This window comes from Gasterosteus aculeatus, chromosome 21 (genome assembly GCF_964276395.1).
Source record: "Gasterosteus aculeatus chromosome 21, fGasAcu3.hap1.1, whole genome shotgun sequence".
Lineage (NCBI taxonomy): Eukaryota > Metazoa > Chordata > Actinopteri > Perciformes > Gasterosteidae > Gasterosteus > Gasterosteus aculeatus.
In genome coordinates this window covers 20,187,953-20,202,183 of record NC_135708.1, presented here as the reverse complement: position 1 = coordinate 20,202,183, position 14,231 = coordinate 20,187,953, and the positions used below count along the sequence as shown (strand labels likewise).

Sequence of the window (14,231 nt, the reverse complement as noted above, 5' to 3'; positions counted from 1 at the left end):
TTAATGGGACTTTGAATTTGATAACTTGTAAGACACAGAATATGACATTTAAGTTGAATTAAACTCTTGGTATTTTTTCAAAAAAGTAGCCGTTGAGCACGTTTAAGCAGAATATTCTATTAGTCAACCGAAATGTTCACAGCAGCGGTCCAGTGCGATGAATAAAGTTGCTCCAGACGCTTGAAATAAAACCAAGAAACAATTTACAATATTTTAATTTGCTTCACTTTGAACAGCAAAATCCCTGTAAACTTTACAAAAATCAGCACCTGTGTCAGAGGAGGAAGTGCTCCTTGTTCAAGAAGAAAAGTCCAGCTGTAGTTCAGATTTTAATAGTAAGTGATTTTATGCTTTGAGAATTAGTCTTTTTCAAATCTTTTTTTCAACACAAATTGACGTTTGGAGACGTAAACAATCCAGGTGTGTCTTTGTAATATTTTGTTACTCAATCGTCTAATCAGAAAACGTTTGAAGTTGCTGGTTTAATGAACCCAAACTCCAGAAGAATGAAAGCAGCTTCGGGGATCGATCAGTCTGATCCCAAACCTTTCACCTGATTTGTCAGAAATGTCAATCCAAAAAACCACCTGAGTTTTTCCAAAAGTCTCCCAAAGAGAAGCACCACGAGACGTTGCTATGGAGCCTAATAAAGCCCAGGCTTAAGATTAAACGTCGGCAGGCTGGTTTGTCTTTATGAAAGGCCGAGCACCAGAAGAAGAAAGTCAAAGGTGTGATTGTTGGTACGTTAATATTAAAAAAAGGCTTTTTCAAGGAGAAGAAACTAAGTATTAAGAACATATTCATTCATTCTTTCGCTCCTGTGATCAGCAGCTTTTAATCCACATCACCAGAATATCTCTAACCCATATTTAACAATTAGCTTGTTAAATAAACGAGAATGGATGAGAGTTGTGTTAATATAATGTTCACTAAATTAATTGAATTAATATGGATTCAATGAGTTTTTTGGCCTAAATAGATTTGGTTCTTGGAGGATTAAATAAATCCCTACAAGTTAAATGTAAGGAAAATGAAATGCAGGCAGTTTTGGTTGAGTTTGTTTAGAAAAAGAAAAAAGCAGCTTGTTGATCTGCTTCCTGTAAGTAGTCCTGGTTGTTTTTTCACATTTAGCACCTGAAGCAACGACACACAACCGGAACACCACAGACAGACAGACACACACACACACACACACACACATACACACACCTGGCGACAGACTGCTGGTGCACGTACGGTCACGTAGTGACGGATGTTCTAGAGGCCCTGAAGGCACAAGTCCAACAAAATAAAAGTTAGTATTTGATTATCAACGATAAAAGGAAAAACTGCTGTTTCTCTCATTGTTATAATTGTGAAGTGAATATTTTTTAGTTTTGGACTGTTGACGCACAGAAGTAAACATTTGATTTTCAGCACTGAATTGTTTTTTAAAAATTGTCCAAACCGACAAACTAAATAAATAGTTTCAAGTCTCATCCCTCCCTAAAAAAAATTGATATTTGTATTACTTTGTACGAACAACAGTACGAAACAAGAATATTCAGTTTCTATAAGAGTGAAAAAGAATCCAGATCAGAAGACAATCGTGACAAGAAAAAAACGAAATATAAAAGTAGACAAAAAGGTGGTTAAAGAAACCAGAAAAAACAGCATCAAAATTCGGCTTCAAAGATTCCCAGTTTCCTTGAAGCTTTCTAGCGTTTTTGACGAGTCGTCTGGATTTCCTGAAGTAAAGGAGTGTGTGTGTGCGTGCGTGTGTGCGTGTGTGTTGAGTGCGTTGGCGGTTGTCGTCGAGTCCGGCGGTGGAGGTCCGGGTCAGGCGAGCTCCAGCTCTCGCTCGATGCCCACGTACTTCAGAGCGTCCGCCTGGCTGTACCTGCAGCACCAACACGTTGTTAGCTTAGCATCGGACCAACACGTCGTTAGCTTAGCATCGGACCAACACGTTGTTAGCTTAGCATCGGACCAACACGTTGTTAGCTTAGCATGTTTTAGGAAAAACATTGACAATATAATTCAACCACTAAAATAACTTTTTGTATTCATCTTATATCCATTTTTATCCGAACCCTTGAAACCTAAAATATGGAGACAGAATCGTTTACATCTTCCTTCCAATGAAAAAGTGTGAAGAGTTTTTCTAAACGCAATGAAAGGCGTCGCGGCGGCAGAAGACGAAGACTCGCCTGTAGTCGAAGAAGAGCTCCTCCCCCGTCTGGATGGCTCTCTTGGCGAAGATTCCTATCCGGTGATCCCCGTTCACCATCATCACTGCAGAGGAGAGAACAGAGGGAGACTCAGCGAGGCCGCCAACACCACCCGCGGACATCCAAGCTCCTCCCCCTCCCCCGCCCACCTTTGGCGTAGCAGTTGGGGTTCACGGAGTGGTTGGCGAAGCGGATCTTGTTGCCTTTCCTCGTGGCGTCGACCACGAAGTCTGCGAGGGAAAGACGTGCGGAAAGCTTTCTCAACAACAAGGACAACCGGACTGTTACTGTGTGTGTGTGTGTGTGTGTGCGTTTCGTACCGTTGTTGAGGTTGAAGAGGAAGCTGCACATATATTTGTCGTAGACTTTCCCTCGGCGGTCGGCTTCGTCCTGAGAGATAATCTGCAACCACGAGGTCCACATTTTTAAACACTTAAATAAAACCTTTTATTTTCTGATGGGAAGCAGTTGATATTTATATATATTAATTATTATATAAGTCAGATTGTCAGCTTTTACTACACGTGACGCGAGAAGCGAGGTCCCACCTCTCCGCAGTACTCGGAGATGAACTCGTTCTTCTGCACCGGCTCTTTGATGAAGATCCCCCAGCCGGCCACGTCCGACGGCGCCAGCAGCAGATGCTGAGAGAACGAGGGAGAACATCTGGCGTCAAAATACTAAAACTCCAATACTGGGTTTTCAAAATAAGAGCGTCTGAGAACAGACGTCAATCTATGCGTTCGGTTCATAGACGAGTGGAAACCTTCTTGGCGCCTCTCTGGATGGAGCAGTTCTTGCAGGACACGTTCTTGCTGTCCCAGTTGTCCCCGGCGCCGCAGGTCAGGCAGAGGTCGGGGTCGCACTCCCTCACCGCCAGGTAGCAAGGACACTGCTTGGTGTTGCACTGAGCCTTGCACCGACACCCCGGGAACCGGTTCTGACCTGGTGGGCAGGAGGGGGGTGGGGGGTGGGCAGGGTTCAGTCCCCGGGGGAGTAAAGCGCTGTGTGTGTGTGTGTGTGTGTCTGTGTGTGCGCGCTCACACTCTGAGCTGCACTGGCAGAACTTCTCGCAGAAGTTCTGCGCGGTGACGCAGGGACACGAGGAGTCGCAGGGCTGCCGCGGGTGGTCACATGGCTGGTAATTGTACACGTGATTGGACGAGCCATCTGGAAGAGCGGGAAGAGGTGAGTGACTCCGACACATTTTCTCAACCCCAATTCTTCTCCCGGATGACCTCTGACCTTTCTTCAGCTGGATCTTCCTGCAGTGAGTGGCCCACAGTCGGTGTTTCCTCTTCTTCTTTCTCGGGGGCGTGTCCTCGTCTTCGGCGGGGGCCCGCGCGATGATGCTCGACTCCTTGACCCTGAACTCGTAAACCTGCGGGAGAAGTGAGAAGAATAAACGAGCGATTATTAGCGAGCGTGACGTTCTGAGCCGCAGAGCCCAGCGAAGCTGCCGGCACGACGCTCACCTGTCGGCAGGTCTTGGTGCCGATGAGCCGCGCGATGGCGCAGAAGTTGTCATAGTACGTCCCGATGAGGACGCGGAAGAGCGATGCCTCGGCGCCGCTCCACTCCACCGCCTCGGCCTCGCCGATCAGCTTCATCTTCACCGGCGTCTGACAGCGCGAGTTGCCTTCTGGCGGCACGAGCACGCTTTAATAACCGTGGACTAAAAAGAACCGTCGCTGCGAGCGAGAGGAGAGAAACTGCACCTGAGCTGCTGCTGCTGCTGTTGTTATCGTCCTTCTTGTCTTCGTCTTCTTTGTCTTCGTCCCGCCGGTCGTCCTTGTCTTCCTCGTCGTCGTCGTCGTCGTCCCGCTCGCCGTCTTTGCTGCCCTCGCGCTCGCTGTCCGTGTCTTTGGTCTCCGAGGAAACGGAGGGCGTGCCGGGTCGGCTGTTAGCCAGTCGCCCGCGGCGACGCCCCGCCGGGCGCTTGGAGGGCGTCTTGGTTCGCTCCGCCGCAGCTGCGGCGCCCGCCGGGTACTCGCTCGCCATCCCACCCTGACCGATCACGGTAAACTTAAATACACAGGGATGTTCTTCAGACCGCCGCGCGCTGAAAGAACGAGGACTCACCTGAACCAGGTACATGTAGCAGTCCACGCCGCAGGGTTTGCTGTCCACCAGGTTCTCCAAGTTCTTGCGCTTGTAGGTGTTTGGCGTCGCGTGGAAAGCTTAAGGACACGAGGAGGAGCGTTAAACGCCACAGACAACGCGGTTCAAGGCGCTGCTGACGGAACACGAGCCGCGACTCACGGTGCAGGAAGCAGTCGTACTTGAAGCAGCGCCGGCAGAACAGCGTGTGGAACGAGTGCAGGCTCTGCTCGCGCTGCACCGAGCGGGCGTTCGGCCCGTCGATGTTGGGCGTGCACTCGGGCGGCAGCGCGCCGGGCAGCTGCTGCTCCGTCAGCTCCTTGTACCTGACGGAGGGGAAACCGATGCCTGTAGTCATGAACTCGATGAAGCAAACGCCTGACTGAGGCGTCCGCTCGCCGTTTGACCACAAGCGACTCTTTCAGACCATTGAGCGAATAACAAGACTCACTTAGCTTCACAGATTTAGCTTAACTCTTATCTATAAACTATCCGTTTATATATATATATATATATATATATATATATATACACACCAATATACTGCGTGTACATTAGTCCGACTTTCTCAAAAACAAATTGACTGTTTAACATTAAGATGTATGACTCTAATCGTCATGGTTACCAGACTAAACCCACTAACTTCTCTTTGAGCTCCTCCGTGGAGCCCTTGTCAGGGAACATGGAGGAGATGGCCTCAAAGATCTTGTCAGAGGGAAACTTCTTGGTGCCGTCATTGCTGGTTCGGCCTGTAGACGACACACACACACACACACATCAGGGGACACAACTCACTTCCTCTTCACGTTCTCTTAGTTTCACCATTTCAAAACCGGTTCTTCCTCAAATGTTAGTGCCAAAGAGGAATTCCTGCTGCCTGAGACATCGGGCTCATAATCTCTTTGCCCTCGTTGTGTTATGAAGTGGTACGAGCACACGGACAGCTGTTAAAATGCTGCTTCTAAAAAAAGCACCAACACCACCAAAAAAGGACATTACAGCACCCCGAAATTATCGGAAAGGTTTTGATCGCACTGGAATCCCACTAATAGTAAAATATTATGTGAGAAGTACAAATAACGTGACTTTGTTTCTCTTTTTCTTCTCCACTAAACAAGTACAAACAAACCGCAATGGAAAAACAAATAGTGTCTGTGTGTTTGTGTGGGCCTCTTTCAGTCGACTTACAGGTGGGGGCTTCCAGTTAGAGCTTCATTATGTTTGTTACACGCGATCACTTAGCACACGCTAGCATCAACAGTGCTTTAGAAATAACACCATGTCACACACACACATATATATATATATATATATATGCTTATACGTTCTCGTGACCCAGATGACCTCACAGACGGACTCACTCTCATGGTTGACGATGCCGTCCCTGCGCGGCTCCTCCGGATGCTCCTTCCCGTCGCACACCTCCATCTTCTCCACCTTAAAGTCCTGCTCTTCGTCCTCCTCCTCGTCCTCGTTGTCGCTGTACTGCGACAGGGAGCTCACCAACTCCACGAAGATCTCGTCGTTGATGAAGCCGCACTCTGGCAAACACGACACGCGGATGCGCATTTATAACGGGATGTTTTGTTTGACCTTTGACCCCTGCGTGACGCACGGGCCCTCACCTCTGTCTCCGTGGACTTTGCCGTCGTAGTTCTTGATGAGCTCTTCTATGAAAGTGCCGTCCTGGTCCAGGATCTCGTCTCCCATGTAGGGGATGTTATGGAGCACCGTCTCATCCTCCACCTGATGCCAAAAAACACACATTACACATTGAGCCTGAATAAATACAGCATGCTACATGCTACATGCTACAGCACAGCAATACGTGCCAGGCTCCCTGCGGCCCCTCGTTCCCACCATGAAGTTCTGCTGCAGCGGCGACCAGGAGTACATGACGGGCACCGAGGCCACGGCGTTGAGAGTCTTCAGGGGGATGACCTGCCGGGGGAACTCGGAGAAGCCGCTGTCCACCGTGCACTGCGCAGAGAGGAAAAACCTGCGCTGTCAGAACCTTTTCTACAGCTTCCCCCGACGGAGACCTTTCCTCGGGCGCTCATCCACCGACCTCTCGCGTGCCTCTCAAGGAGCCGACGGACGTCATGACGTGAACCGGCTGGATTCGCCTCGTCTTCCACTCCTGGTTCAGAATGTCAGTTCTGTCCACGATTTTCTGACGGTTGGTGTTGAACATGCTCTGGACAGAGAGAGAAAATACATTCAGAGGAAGGAGAAGGAACCAGAGACGAGTCAGCCACAACGTGGCGCCATTTTGACAGCCGCCAAAGAACGACGCTCGGACTGACAAAATCCATTTTACTGCCAGGTTTCAGTGGACATTTGATTATTGATGGACAGAACGAGGCTTCTGAATGTGACAGATGCCATCCAGATGTGTAATACTACACAAAAGGACTTTTATCTAATGCAGGCTGCTGAGAAGTTCTGTTATGTTTTATACCACTGTAATATATCTGAGTGCTACAGGTGAGCTCGTGTCCTCGGCCACAGGTCCGGTTTGACTACGGCTCCGGTGTGCATCAGTGTGGCGTGAAGGTCTCGCCGTGTTGTGTGCGGACGAACCTTGACCTCGTCGGCCCGTCGGAAGCGCTTGAGCTGTCGCAGCCTCATGTACTCAGACTTCACCCTCCTCTTCCAGCAGGCCGGACCTTTCTCCGAGCGCTTCCCTGTCAGCACCATGATCGACCTGTAAAACGGAAACCGGGAGGCGGATGAAGGTTTCTACAACGCTGAGGCATTTTTAATCCTTTGGGACACTTCTCCGGGACTTGGATTGTGAGGCTGAACAAAAGAAAGATTTTTCTTTATGGAAATAGAATGAAAGAAATCTAAAAAGTAGGAAGCCGTTAAAGAGCGTGACCCGATTGTCCTCGTTCCTTTTGGCAAATCTGTCGTCAACTGGGGGAAGCGCAGCGGGAAATGAATGTGTTCCTTTGTAGATTACAGACATCTGTCCATCCAGCTCTCACACAAGTTTACACGTGTCGGCCGTGAAGGTCCGAAGAAAAGCAGCCATGTTTGCAAATAAAAATGTAGATGTATATCGGGCAAATGATCATAAAAATAATAATAAAAGGACATTGTCATTTCCGGAGGTGATGATGGACTAAATGAAATAGCTTTAAAAGGTGTGACAAACACATTGAAGCTGACAACATGTGAAGTTTCAATCACTCCCATGTTCACATCTCATCATCCAACTTCACACTTGAGGTAGAAGTCTTTGTAAGAAAGTCCTAAATCATCACGTACAACCCAACAAAACCTTACATTAAATATGTATCACAATGGTTAAAACTACAGGATTGTAATGAAATAATATTTTATTGCAATAATGCATAATTCTAGGGAAATAAATATTATTTTTCTATTTGGTTTGTTGCTAGCTTTACTTTTGTACTGTCATTGTGATTTAGTGTTTTGTTTAAATGAAATGTTAATATGGCCTGTAAAAAAAATTAAATAAAAAGTGAAACAGTAAAAGAAAAAAACTTTTATTCTGACACAAATGTTATTTTAGAACCTGTGTTTATGGCTGAGCATGTTGAAGTTATTTTGTTTGTGTCTTTTAATCGCACTTATCATGCTGTCCAATCACAATAAAGACTCCATCGATCCTCACGGGGTGAGATGCTAACAACAAGCAGAGCTCTAAGCTAACAATAGCTTGTCTGACGTCGTGCCAAGTTTGTATCCCATCAAAATGAGTTTATCGTGTCATAAAAAGCTGGTAAATATGATTTTAAAGCAGCGGCCACTGACAGCGCTTCTTACCTTCACGGGAGGATCAGTCCTCATCCGTCGAAGTTATTCGGGATTGGCAAACACCGGGCAAAGTCGTCCTTTGTGTTGTGCGGGTGGGTGGGGGGGGGATTAGCTGGCTATTGCTAGCTCTGAGGTTAGCTCGGCAGCTAGCTAGCAGCTAGCTCGTTGAGGAGGGAGCGGATCACTTTGCGCGACACCGGCTTTTCACGTCCCCAGAGTCGGCGAACAGACCGAAAACCTGCCGTTACCCGCCGCTTTTGAACCGGCGTTGTCACAAAATGCACCGTGTTTGTGGATGGAGAACACAACAGTTCAAATTCCACCCGACAAATTGTCAAATTTCAATGTTTCCGCGTCGGCACAGCCACGGTTCAAACTGCTCACCGTCTCGCATTCGCCGCCCACTAAGGCTGAAGCAGATTCAAGAGGCGCCAAACGCTTTGGACCAATCGGTGGAGCCGATGTTGGGGCTCCTCAGTGTCATGTGACGCGATTGGTCGAGTGGATAAACGTGCCAGCCAATGAGGACGTGCCGTCAAGGCATGTAATAAAACCATGTGGACAGGTTCTTTGTTCTCTCTTGTGTACAAATCGAAACATAAAAAAGCTTGGTGGTAGCGACAGTAAAAATAAAAGACAACCAGATTAATGTTTAATATTTAATTATTAACCAGTGCCAACTGTCATGCTTACATTGGTGAGCTAAGGATGTTTAATAGAAACAGACAATAGTAGTTACTAGGAATGTAAAGGCACATCGTCTCAATTTCAGATAGCATATGATGTATGAGTAATTTTACTTTAAAAAACAAAACAAAAAAACAAGCCAACTTGCTGAATGAACGAGGTTCCTGGTCAACAGACAGCATGGGTTGATGGGTTTATTAAGCCACGCCCCTTCTACGCGTGGTGCGTTCATGGTAATTGGAAGTCCAAAAATTTGGGTTCTTTTATTTTGTTTAAAAAGTAAAGTAAATTCTATATATATATATATTCTTATACTTGATACCCAAACAGCTATTTATTCATTTGTAGTATATACAAATAGCTGTTTGGGTGTCAAGTATAAGAAAAACCCCAAAAATAAAATAAGAAATTGGACAGAAAATATCTATTCACATAGCTTATATATATATATATATATATATATATATATATATATATATATATATATATATATATATATATATATATATCACTATTGTCTTTTACTTATGTTAACCAATATATCAATGTGCTACTAATTATATTGTATTGTATGTCTGTTGATTTAAAGTAGTGATTTGATTATTCAATCATTCTTTTTTATTATTCTATCTTTTCTTTACTTATGTAGAGGAGTAGGACAATAATAGGGAGAAGGACAGAAAAAAGAAAACAAAGCCGATCAGCAGATAAACAGCTAAATCCATACATATTTAAATTATTATGAGTAGCAACTCACTGATTACAGACTCCATGTTTGTTTAGTTTAGTATATGCACTCTTTAAGTAAACTTGGTTATTTATTACTCCAACATAAACGTTTGGTCCCCCATTTATGTTGGAGCCATTGAGACGGGTTGTATCACCACGGGTCTTTCTCATTTCCAGATTTTGTGCTTCCTTAATTTCCTTTCCTCACCTCCTTGCTCACAGAAGATTGGATGGGAGGAGATGAAGAGATGAGTAAGAAGTGAGAGGACAGCAGCTCTTTTAAAGTTGTAAAGTGTCAGGACTAAAATTGCCCTAAAACATGATGAAGATAAATGTAAAAGGTTATTAAAGAATTGTGTTGAAGGAGAAGCCAATGACATGCAAACGCACCCAAGAAGACACATCAGGAGTTTTCAAAGGACCAAAGCGGGGAAAGGTCTGTTAGAATTCTCCTGCAGCCGATTTGATAAGTCACTTGCTCAGAGAATTCTCTATTTCGCGAAATATTTTACTGTTTGCATTGTATTTCACTTTGTAACTGGATTCTTTTTCACTTTGTTTAGTTATTAAATACTTATTGATTCTTAAATTTGGATTTCCGAACCCTTAACATTCTTCAGGGTCCATTTTAGGAATTGGGATCTCCTCCAAGATGGAGCGCTGTGATGGACTTCTGGGTAAAAGGCCGTACGAATCGATAAGCGACAAATCAGGGAAAACTACAAAAGACCCCATTATCTCAACTACTAAATGTGAGATTGTGAGAAGCATCAACAGTAAACAGGAAGTCCTTTCGGCCGGCAGAGGAACGGCTTCACGACAACCGCAGGTCTTCACAGAGGTACGGGTCGACTTCCTTGAGGAACTCGATCATCTCCAAACTGGCTTCTTCGCCCTTATTCCTCACGGTGTCGATGACGAAGCGAGCTCTGTCGCTCTTGTTCGGCTTCGCCTCCGCTGCCTCCCTCTCGTCGTCAGTGATCACCTTCTCCTCCAACAGTCGGTCCAGCAGACTCTTGAGCACAGGTCCAGAGATCCTCTTAATGAGGTTGCTCCGTACCTCCAGCAGCATCTGGCTGTGGACGAGGTCCAGAGCGCTCGGCCTGCACGACGCACTGACGGTGGAGAGGCCGACTCGTCTTTCCCAAACGCTGAGGGAGCCGTCGCTTTCTTTCAGAAACAGCTTAATGTGTTTCAGCCTCGTCTCCAGGGTCACCTGGAAGGACGGGACGTAGTTGTTGTCGTAGTTGCAGTGAAACTCGGCCTTGGTGGGCTGAACTATGACCCGGTCGTCCTGGGGACTGGTGGAGAGGACGTACTCCCGGTCCAGGTGCAGTTTGCATTGCGAGGTCGTCTCTATGTAGGACTCAGGCCCGACCAGCCTCGTCCTGTCACGCAGCACCTTTTGCAGCACCACGTTACTCGGCAGCATCAACACGTTGAGGAGGGACTCGGGCTCCGGGTCCTTTGGGGGCTGATAGAAGAGCAGAACCAGCGCTCGGACCGGCTGGGGGGGCGAGTCCACGTCCTTGACATTACCGAAAGCAGAAAGCCCCGAGACGTCCACCACAACGTGAGTCTCCGTCACCTCCCTCGGGCGGAGGAACTCCACGCCCTCGTCTTCCACATGGGCCACCGACAGGAAGTCGCCCCCCCCGCCACTCTGGATCTCGCAGTGAGGGAGGTGAAGGCCGAGCACGGACCGCTGCTCGCATTCGATGTTGAACAAGGGTCCCGCGGGCTTCTTGTGATGGTGGTCCAGCAGCCTCCAGTCCCAGGGGACGATCCTGTAAACCACTTCCCCCCCATCGCCCCCCATGTGGAACACCAGGCCGGTCACGCTGCACAGGTACAGACCCGGACCGGAGCACCGCAACCTGAAGGTCTCGTCGTCCTCATCGGCCGTGATGTCGGGCGTGAACTCCTGCTGACCCGCCGCCGGTGAGGCGCCGGTGACCGAGTGGCTCGCGGCTGCAAAGGAAGCGGCCGTTTCCGTCAGAACGTCGGCGTCTCCTCCCGGCTCCCTCTCGTGCTGTGTGGGGGAAGACTCAAACCCATCGGCAGCGGGCGAGTCCCTGGCGAGCGCGGAGCGGCATCGTGCAGGTGGGGGGCCTTCGACCATCGGGATGAGGGACTGAGAGCAGTCAGGGTCCACGTCATGTTCTGATCTGTTCGGAAGGTGTGAAACAGGCTCCGCCCTCTTCTGACCGGCTCCTGGGAAGTATGTCGTGATCGTTGGAGGTGATGGCTTGTATGAGATGACAGAAGAAGGCAGAGCGGAATCTGTTTTCGTTCTTTTCTCTGTGCCGGAACTTTTACGATTTGTTTGACGCGAAAACTGTTTTGTGGGAGAATAATGTGTATAGTCCTTTTGAGTATAAGACCGGCCAGGGGGATTGGCAGAGGCACCGGTTATAAAGGAATTAGACCCCTCTGAATCTGCCTCTGAATCTGCCTCGGAGGGGGCAGTGGAGAGGGAAGGGGTAGAGGAGGGTGTAAGGGTGGGGGCAGGTTTGGCGTAACTACATCTGCAGATCAGGGCTCTCCGGAGGGCTCTGGCCGCCCTGCTGAAGCACGAGCCGTCTCTCTCCGGTCCTCGGCGTTCCTCGGGGGACGCCATCCTGGTGGCGCTCAGGAAGGCGACAGGAAGTCAGCAGGTCGCTTCTCTGGTTTTGAAGTCTCTTACGAAAGTGTTGAAATGGTGTTTGAACTCCACTCTGGCTGTTTCTCCTGCTCTGGTCCCTGAAGTAGAATCACAAGAATGTAAATCCATCGCTGGTGATCAATGTAATATTTTACATTCTCCTCCTCTATAATAAACAGTGGTGGAATGTAACTTTACTCAAGTTCTTCATAATTGTACTTGAATATTTCTTTCTACTTTTACTACATTTATTTTAATACTAACAATATATTCTTAGATGGACATTAATTTGTTGTATTAATACTTTCAATCAAGTAACAAGACGTGTCAGAATTGTTCCATCAGCGTCTGATAAACATCAATTATATTAAGTCAATATGAACATATACACATAATAATAATAATACAAACATGATAGATTGAAGGTAAATGTAAAAATATATTCTTTAGAACTGAAACAGAACACAAGGCTGACAGGAAATGAACTCGGGTCACAGAAAGGTCTCCGACGCCTACCAGGAAATAAATAACAACTATTAGAAATATATATTAATAGGCATATTTGATTTGAAGCACATTTAAGAGCGGCGGTGTAAGAAGTTCTCAGAGGTTTTACTTTAGTAGAAATACAGTAATACCACAGTGAAGTACTCCGTCAGTACTTGTTTAGGTTTCGCGACCAAGGTACCACGTTTTAGTTCTTACTCCCGCCAGCTCTATTAAATATTCTTATATCATTCCTATTTGTGTGTTGATTATGATATTTTGGGCCTTTATTTAGTGTTGTATATTTTGATCCTGGGTGCTGGCTGGCGCTGCTGTGTTTTCAGGCTGGGCGGGGCGACCAAGAGGAGTGCTCTCACTACCCGCACCTGACACGAATTATAGCCTGCTGTCTCCCAGGCCTCCTCGTCGGATCATTACTTCTCATCGACGCGACTCTACACCACACACGAGCACGCTTACGCAGCCTTCGCTCCGGATCCTGCACTCGCGACCCACAATAAATATCTCGCAGTATCAGAGTTCAAACCTTTTAAAGTAACTTCTAACTTTGCGAAGATAAGCCTTTGCCAAACCGAGACCTAGAGACTGTAAAAAAACACTCGCCTCTCCTTCCTCAGGCAGACTCTGGACTCTCTATCTACCTGCATTGAAATAGGGACTTTGATCCAGAGGAACCAGAGATATCAGCTGCACCCTTTGAGGGGGGCAAACCTTTGTGTTAAAGTGCATCTGGTTAGAAGGGGCATTGAGGGATGTGACCAAGCAGGGGAAGTGTTGAACGAGCTGCAAGGGAGGCCAAGTGATGTTGTGAGAGTTGGACTACGTTGCAGACCCTCGCTAAACGTACAACTACGGCCTGAGCCAGTTTTTGATTTATTCAAACAACCTTTTAGCGGCATCCTTCGTGCCCCTATCTGACTTTTATTTACGCCGAGCCATTCTCGGCTGAGACGGCTGCTGGATTCTGCTCGTCAAGGTCATAGACGCCGCTGTGAAAGGACTTGCTACCCTTTCTCGTTCTAGTTCTTAAGGATCAGTCACTGGCTGAACGACTAGGTATCAATATTTTAAGCGGCGCTCTGCATTTGCATTTACGGGACGTCTTCATGTTTTTTGTTCTCTTCTTTATTTTCATATTAATAGTATGACTCACCTGGTATGTTCCTGTTTGGGGTGTTTTCAGGGCGCTCGAGTGTTTGGTTGATTTGCTGCATTTCGTTGCTTGGGGGGCTTTGGATGAGCAAGTGGAGATCAGCAGGGGGGAACGCAACGGGACGTGTGATCAGTACGAACATGACCGGGTGTCACCTGGGCGCCCTCTGGTGGGCCCCTGCGGACGTGCATGTGGCACCCCGTGTAATAACTACACGATGCAAGAGAGAGATCACCTGCTACAGCAGCAACAGACACACGTACGGCGACTAGTTTCACTCTTTCTTAACCCTCCAACTCCACCCATGAACTGTGACATCATTGACGATAAATTACTGCCTCTTGTACATTATTACTTTATTAGACACGGGACAATGAAAAGGAAAAATACCTTTACATGATCATTTTGACCCAGC

The 14,231-nt window shown here is 47.1% G+C and overlaps 2 protein-coding genes across 3 annotated transcripts; both read right to left on the bottom strand.

The window, feature by feature from the left end:
- Nucleotides 1-199: 199 nt before the first annotated feature.
- ezh2 (enhancer of zeste 2 polycomb repressive complex 2 subunit) lies at nt 200-8,992 on the bottom strand. Of its 2 annotated transcripts, none has more exons than XM_040166894.2 (19): nt 8,106-8,992; nt 6,894-7,017; nt 6,379-6,507; nt 6,171-6,290; nt 5,936-6,056; nt 5,672-5,851; nt 4,954-5,059; nt 4,473-4,636; nt 4,293-4,390; nt 3,929-4,217; nt 3,686-3,852; nt 3,456-3,591; nt 3,255-3,380; nt 2,977-3,155; nt 2,759-2,854; nt 2,531-2,612; nt 2,360-2,440; nt 2,190-2,274; nt 200-1,879 (listed from the first exon to the last, which is right to left on the bottom strand). In XM_040166894.2, the coding sequence occupies exons 2-19, from the start codon at nt 7,008-7,010 to the stop codon at nt 1,819-1,821; spliced, it is 2,337 nt and encodes a 778-aa protein (XP_040022828.2). In that variant the 5' UTR covers nt 7,011-7,017; nt 8,106-8,992; the 3' UTR covers nt 200-1,818. The 2 variants fall into 2 exon arrangements, with proteins under 2 accessions (XP_040022828.2, XP_040022829.2); XM_040166895.2 differs by having other exon boundaries at nt 3,686-3,849.
- Nucleotides 8,993-10,185: 1,193 nt separating this feature from the next.
- LOC144390112 (caspase recruitment domain-containing protein 8-like) lies at nt 10,186-11,670 on the bottom strand. The gene has a single exon (XM_078096214.1). It carries the CDS (start codon nt 11,632-11,634, stop codon nt 10,327-10,329), a length of 1,308 nt encoding a protein of 435 aa, XP_077952340.1. The 5' UTR covers nt 11,635-11,670; the 3' UTR covers nt 10,186-10,326.
- Nucleotides 11,671-14,231: the final 2,561 nt, after the last annotated feature.